We start from the raw sequence: 7,056 nt of genomic DNA on the forward strand, positions 1-7,056 counted from the left end.
GCGTAATGTCGCCTTGGTGGTCCATCTGGATACATGAAGTTCGGCATCAGCGGTTTCTCTATGGTATAATTTCACCAACATACTTAATAATCCATGGTTTGTGTGGCCAGGCTTAGAGGCAAGTCCGTGTCCTATGTCATTTCATTTTAGCTGTGAGGACGCAGCAAGTGATGCGACAGAATCCTGATGTTATTTTTCTGAAGGCTGACTCCGCGGTGCTGACATAAAATTCATGCGAGGTAGGCTATTTGTTGTGTTTATCTAGCATCTTTTAATTAATGTGGCATATTCCCCAGACTTTACATGCGCAACAATCGCTATCGTACGGCTGTTTTTTTCACCATGCATTAGCCTATAATATCAACTTTTTTGTAATTAGATGAATGACCACTGGACTTAATTCATTCTTATCTGGAGTCCCGCGCAACGGTAGTCATCCAAAGGAAACATAAATGAAATAGCCTATAGCTCAAACCCGTAAAGATAAACCCCGAATAAATAAACAAATAATACGACGTTGTGGTTTCTGATACTTTGAAGGTTTTGGCAGTTTATGCACGCACACACACGCACGCACATATAGGCATATGTATATATATATATATATATATATATATATATATATATATATATATATATATATATATATATATATATATATATATATATATATATATATATAGTGTGTGTGTGTGTGTGTGTGTGTGTGTGTGTGTGTGTGTGTGTGTGTGTGTGTGTGTGTGTGTATGTAATGTATGTATGTAATGTATGTGTATACCTCTCTCTCTCTCTCTCTCTCTCTCTCTCTCTCCCTCTGGGCTGTATTCTCTCTTCCTATCTGGCAACAGAGTAGTAATAAAACCGAGTGACTCCAACATGTCTGCTTGCGTGTCGCCTCCTACTGCTGCGCTTTGCACGCAGCTGAGCTCGCAGTGCTAAACCATTGACTGCATGCTAAACCCGGCAGGCAATTGCTGATTATTTGGTCTGTGTGATAAATTATTATACAGTATATAGACTCTGGGTTAAATTTGTTATAGGCATGGTTTCTTTCCACAGATTCTGGGCATTTCTGCTGGGTCTCTGCTCCCCATTATCATGTTAAAAATTATTCTATAAGATCAAATATGGACTCACTTATGCTGAAACATGGCGATTGCCTGTACCTTGTCATAACCATGCTATATGCAGCTATATACTTCTTCAAGCGCCAGAAACACAGGAGGCTGTCGTATCACCCAAACCATGAATCTAATCCATTACTCAATACGACGTGAAGAAAGATTAATATTCTTTCAAGTAGAGGGGGGGGGCTTGGACAGCATGAAAGGCTAAATCGTTTAAAGATGCGTGGGCTGCTGTTTTCCATAATACGCTTTTGACGGAGTTTTCATGCACACTTGACAAATCTTATTTGTCTTAAAAGCCAAGTGGAAAAATCTGTCAACGGGATGAGATGGTTTATTTCTTCCAATGCGAATGAAGAATTTTCTTGAATCAAGTAACATTATTTCAAGATATTTTCTCTGTGAAACAGCAATGGAAACAATGTGTCAGTGCGGTGTGTTTAAGTTAGGTGGTGGCTTTAGCAGACCTAGCCTTCAGTTCTGCACCGTTTGTTAAAGGCGGTCGTATAGGCTACCGTATATTTCAAACAAGACGGCTACACACACAATATTCAATTAACACCTTTATTCAATTGACAGGAAGGCAACAAGTGATAATTACATGAATATAAAAAAAACGTTTTGGAAGCACCACTGCGCAGTCTTTCCGTTTTCAAACACATAATGATCATAGTGGTTCTGCATATAAACACATATTTACAGCCTTCAACGTTTTGTACAAATCCATATAAATATGACCTGAGTTTTTGATGCACTCTCTACAAACCCATATACATGATGTGAATGTAGCATGGATCAACTGCACAGTTTTTGTCATTATTCGGTTGCTGGTTACTTGTTAAAAAAAACTTTGCATATTAATTTACAAAAGAAATTAAAAGAAATACAACAGAAGCTATAAATAATTTAAAAACCACGCCAGACGTCCTTTAAATATGCTGCCACAAGTGATTAGAAATCCCTTATGTGCTTTGTGAATGCAAACATTCGCGTCTGCAGGTCTACCCAGAGTCTCAGGGGCGCACCGCGCTGAACATCCAGAATCAAAACCACTGTTTCCACCTCAGGCCTTTTCTCCAGGTCCAGTCAACGTTTACTGTTCATGCAGAGTCATTGTTGAGAGGCCTCGGTTAAAAAATAAATCTGCTCTTGAGTCATTGTTAATAAACAGCTCCCACGCTTTGCTGCGGGACCGGGTGGTGCACGGTGCCCGGGTGCTGTAGATGTGATCCCTGCTGGTACCAGTGGTTGTTATAATCCTCCAGGTATGGGGGCGACGAGCTGTGTGTCGTCTGCGGGACCTGAGGCCTGCTGATCGGGGTGCTCTGCGGGGTGCTGTTGTCCCAGACCGCGGGGGAGGGCGGAGAGTTGCAGGCCATGGAGTCGCTGGCGTTGGGACTGTGGTCCAGGGGGACCTCGCCGTTCTTGTACAGCTTCTTGAATTTGGACCTCCGGTTCTGGAACCAGATCTTGACCTATTGGGGGTCAGTGTGTGTACAGTTAGTGTGATGGTTGGACGGGAACAGCAAATACAAACATATGGCCGATGTTATTCGCCTTTCATAAAGCCAAACATGTAAAAACAAACATAAAATCAATATTTTTCCATATTTAGGAAGAGAATATAGAGCATTTATAACTGAATAGCGTATTTACAACAGCCAGAAAGTATATAATCAATTTAAACCAATTATGCACAAAACAATTGTGTTTCGTGCATAATTACGCGTCTATGGGGGGGGGGGGGGGGCATGCAAGTTATTAGACACATTGAAAAACAATGAGTCACGTGATCCCAGTTTTATATTGATGCATTTGAAAATGTCAGGTATGACTGACCTGTGTCTGGGTCAGGCCGAGCTGGGCTGCCAGCTCCGCTCTCTCGGGGAGAGCGAGGTACTGCGCCTTCTGGAAGCGCCTCTGCAGTGCGGCGAGCTGGTAGCTGGAGTAGATCGTCCTCGGCTTGCGGATCTTTTTCGGCTTTCCATTCACCATGCGGACCTCAGGCTCTGGTTCTTCTTTCACTAAAAAAAATAAATGACAGCGGAAAAAAAAGACCATTAAGATTCAGCATAGTTTCGAAGAAAACGATTAACAAAATTAAATAAAAGTTTAATTCCCCACCAAAAAAAAGATGAGATGGCAAATGTGGCTGTTGACCAGACATAACACCCTGGCTGATAACTACAATATTTGTCGTTTATTTATATTATCGCAACATTGAAAACTGAAAATTGGCAATGCACAAGCCTTACAAATACAGAAATGCTCCAAAACCAAAACACAGTCCAGCCACAGGATAATTTCAGTCCCTGTAATTTCCAATGTGGCTGGCCTAACGTGATTATTACTAGCTATAATCAAACCATCATTGGTTTATGACCAGCTGTTATTAATGGCTGGTTCGTTCCTCTGCAGAAGTCATGATATTAACACAAGCCAGGGTCACTGGCCTAAAGTATTTTTAACCTGTAAATAGATGTATGATAAATAAAGTATTATGTCTAATTAACTCCTGCCCAGTAAGATGAGCGATATGGAAACCTGGAAACCTAAAGGAGGCATTTGCTTTATCAGCATGTCACTGTATATTCATCCTACCCCATTCATTTTCAAACACAAATGTTTGAGAAAATAATGTTGTTTTGTTTTTTTCAACTAAAAGAGTTTGTGTCTCCTCCCCCCATATGTAATCAGCAGTCTTTTGCTTAAATGCAAGCACACGACTATGACTTGTCTGGGCCCAAATAAATCACTTTATTTGAACTTTACGCACAGATAGTATGCCTTCTGGAGACGAATATTAACACATTTAAAATTAACATGCTCATGATTTCAAGCCTACCTGAGCTTGGAGGCGATGCCTGCAGATGATCTCTGTTGTAATGTCCGTACTGTCTGTAGCTATTTGTGTAGGGGTATTCAGATTTGGTGGGGTAAACTCCGGCGGCCCCCATTCCGTTCAGATTAAACTGATGGTAGGAGTTCATGGGCTGCCCGTAGGCTTGGCCCTGGTAATATTCGTGATGGCCGTGGGCCGTCTGTCCGCTATAGTACCCCATGTCCGTCACCGAAGACTCGGGGAGAGTAGGAGAGTCCTTGGAGTTCGGGTGGCAACTCATAGATCCGGGAAGGTCGGTCAAAATACTCGCAATCTTCTTCTCATAAATCTGTCCGGCGCTCATAGTGGATAGCAGCCCTCCAGATGAAAGAAAGTCCACGGCTGGATTATTTTTGATTTGGACTGCACAAAGGAAAAATCGCGTTGAAACAGCTGGTGTGCGCGGTGTAGACGCGCGTCCACAGGAGAGCCTATAGTCCAATGCAACTCTCCCAGCTGGAGAAACTTGGTTGTGGCACCGCGCAGCCCCTGCGAGACAGAGTTATAGAGAGCGGGGCTGGATGACGCCTTCCCATTGGCTCCACTCGAGTTTTTTTCTCCCCCTCTTGCGCTCCAGGCAAAATGGTGGTGAAACCCAGCCTTCAGCCTATGCACGCATGCCTCACAGCGTTTTTTTTTTTTTTTTTTTTTTTTTTTTTTTACGATTTGCATTAACCTGTTCACCCAGCGCACAGGTCTATAGGCCTATTTCTCTGACTGTCTGCCCAGCAATACGTCCAATGATGCACTTTTTTTTGCAGCATCTGTATCTAAAGCACCAATAAGATTTCATTGGAACCAAGATCTGAAGCAGAACTTTCCTCTCTCCTAATCACCGTTCAGCCACTGCGTCTCCCAATAATGTTTCTTATGCAATGTTTTCTTAGGCTAGAAATCACATTTATTCACCCTATTCAAACACAGCCAGCCTGCCTCCCATAGACACGCATTGTCATTCAAAGGTGTCGTGGGGACAGTGAAGTTTGGTGAAAGAGATCGAAGCGATAAAGCGACTCATTCCATTGATGTTGCCGTTGGGTAAATTCTTCTGCAGTGTTGTCCATTGTGTGTGTGTGTGTGTGTGTGTGTGTGTGTGTGTGTGTGTGTGTGTGTGTGTGTGTGTGTGTGTGTGTGTGTGTGTGTGTGTGTGTGTGTGTGTGTGTGTGTGTGTGTGTGTGTGTGTGTGTGTGTGTGTGTGTGTGTGTGTGTGTGTGTGTGTGTGTGTGTGTGTGTGTGTGTGTGTGTGTGTGTGTGTGTGTGTGTGTGTGTGTGTGCCTGCGTGCGTGCGTGCGTGAATGCAAATTGAATCAGCACCACCAGCAAAAGAAGTTCTATCAAGGGCAGGCCATTCCTTATATTGGGGGGGGGGTCATGAAATGGATAATCTTTTTTCGTCCGCATAGTTATGGTCAGATTTCCACAGCTGTATTTGTGACAGATTCCAGGCTAAATCAGCGTTAAGAATATTTTTTATTAACATGGCTTTTGCTCAGGATTTACATTTTTTTTTTATGGGGTTGGTTTTTCTCCAACTCCTTTTCTTGCAGCTGAAAGAAAGCACGGTGCACAGCGCCCCCTGTTGTACGTCTGCGGCACTGTGATTTTTCAGGGTACAAGAGTAGACAATGGAGCTTCACTTGAATATATGCGTGCACTGCACATCCCCTTTTGTTGGCTACTTTAAACATTAAAACATTCTTCCCGGTGCCATCCACAGTCGAATAGGCTATATATTTTGTACAAAATCTACCCTGTGTGAAGGTATTTGAATACTTTGTATTCAAATTACATTTCTGATACGATATAATACAGTGACAGTGTGCTCTGCTGTGCATATATGATGATCCACTGCCCTCTACTGGTTTGTTTCTGTAGCACATGAGGCGCACCTAGATTTTCTCTACTTTTTAGTTTTTAGTATACTCTCTAAATATACCCTTTTCACGGGGGGCATTTTGTTCACTAATGAGGGTTTCCAAATTCCAATCATGGAAGTTGGAAACCCTCATTACTGTTTTGTTTGCGCCTGTGTTTACCCTGCCTTTTCGACACAAAATGCCCCCCGTGAAAATGGTCTACTGTAGGCAGTGTCGTTGAGTTTGAGAAAGCTGCTTGTCTGGAAAAAAAATGGATAGGCCTATAGGCTATTTTGAAAAATTTGTGATGAAAACACATTTGAGACTGTTTGACCGATTCCCACCAAAATCGCTATAGGTAGCATGGAGCAAGCTCTAGCCTACAACTTGCTTTTTTTAATTTTTGAAATCTACTTTCGTTTTGGAGATATTGACCCTTAAAGTTTTGAGAGGGCGTGGCCTCTCAGCTAAATTATCATAACTTTAATCTTGACTTAATGACCAATTCTAACCTGATGCTGCCAGATGGATGGGTTTGCTTCACACAGCGTCGCACCGGAAACCTGCCACAGACAACAGACAACCACCTCCCACCTGCAAAACGCATTGTAGTATAACAAACCATCCAGTAGATGGTGCAAAGGTCTTACATTTCCACTCACTCACTCACTCTCTCTCTCTCTCTCTCTCTCTCTCTCTCTCTCTCTCTCTCTCTCTCTCTCTCTCTCTCTCTCTCTCACACACACACACACACACACAGATGGAAAGTAACTAAGTACAAATACTTTGTTAGTGTACGTAGGATTTTCGGGTCTTGCGCTCTCCCAGCTTTCATGCATTATGCACCTTTTTGTGGAAAAACCATATCACACAAACTATTAATCAAAGTATAGTCTTTATACATCTTAAAACATGTTGGAGGCAGTGTTGGGGGTAACTCATTACAAAAGTGTCCTAATACATGTAATATATTACTTTTAGCAGTAACTCAGTAATATAGCCTAACTTATTACCAATAGGATTTCAGTAATATCATACCAGTTACTTTGTCAAGTAACACAAGTTACAAATTGAGTTAATTTTGTTTTATATCAAAGCACATATTTAGATAAAGATACAATCATTCCCTAATCAAACGGTGTTTTTTATGCAAATAACCACTATAGATGACAATAACAAAGGAAAAGGATAA

The 7,056-nt window shown here is 41.9% G+C and overlaps 1 protein-coding gene across 1 annotated transcript; it reads right to left on the bottom strand.

The window, feature by feature from the left end:
* Positions 1-1,677: 1,677 nt before the first annotated feature.
* On the bottom strand, positions 1,678-4,472 carry LOC310772127 (homeobox protein Dlx3b-like). Its single transcript, XM_083664582.1, has 3 exons — positions 3,973-4,472; positions 2,967-3,151; positions 1,678-2,602 (listed from the first exon to the last, which is right to left on the bottom strand). The coding sequence occupies exons 1-3, from the start codon at positions 4,310-4,312 to the stop codon at positions 2,288-2,290; spliced, it is 840 nt and encodes a 279-aa protein (XP_083520708.1). The 5' UTR covers positions 4,313-4,472; the 3' UTR covers positions 1,678-2,287.
* Between the last annotated feature and the right edge of the window lie 2,584 nt (positions 4,473-7,056).

The sequence above is a fragment of the Poromitra crassiceps genome, assembly GCF_964638095.1.
Source record: "Poromitra crassiceps genome assembly, contig: HAP1_SCAFFOLD_2040, whole genome shotgun sequence".
NCBI classification, from domain to species: domain Eukaryota; kingdom Metazoa; phylum Chordata; class Actinopteri; order Beryciformes; family Melamphaidae; genus Poromitra; species Poromitra crassiceps.

Bases quoted from the DNA above. Each gene is read 5' to 3' on its own strand.
- LOC310772127 (XM_083664582.1), bottom strand. From the start codon at position 4,312: ATGAGCGCCGGACAGATTTATGAGAAGAAGATTGCGAGTATTTTGACC. The intron at 3,152-3,972 runs GTAGGCTTGAAA...TATTTTTTTTAG, and splicing joins GGCATCGCCTCCAAGCTCAG to TGAAAGAAGAACCAGAGCCT. The intron at 2,603-2,966 runs GTCAGTCATACC...GACCCCCAATAG, and splicing joins TCGGCCTGACCCAGACACAG to GTCAAGATCTGGTTCCAGAA.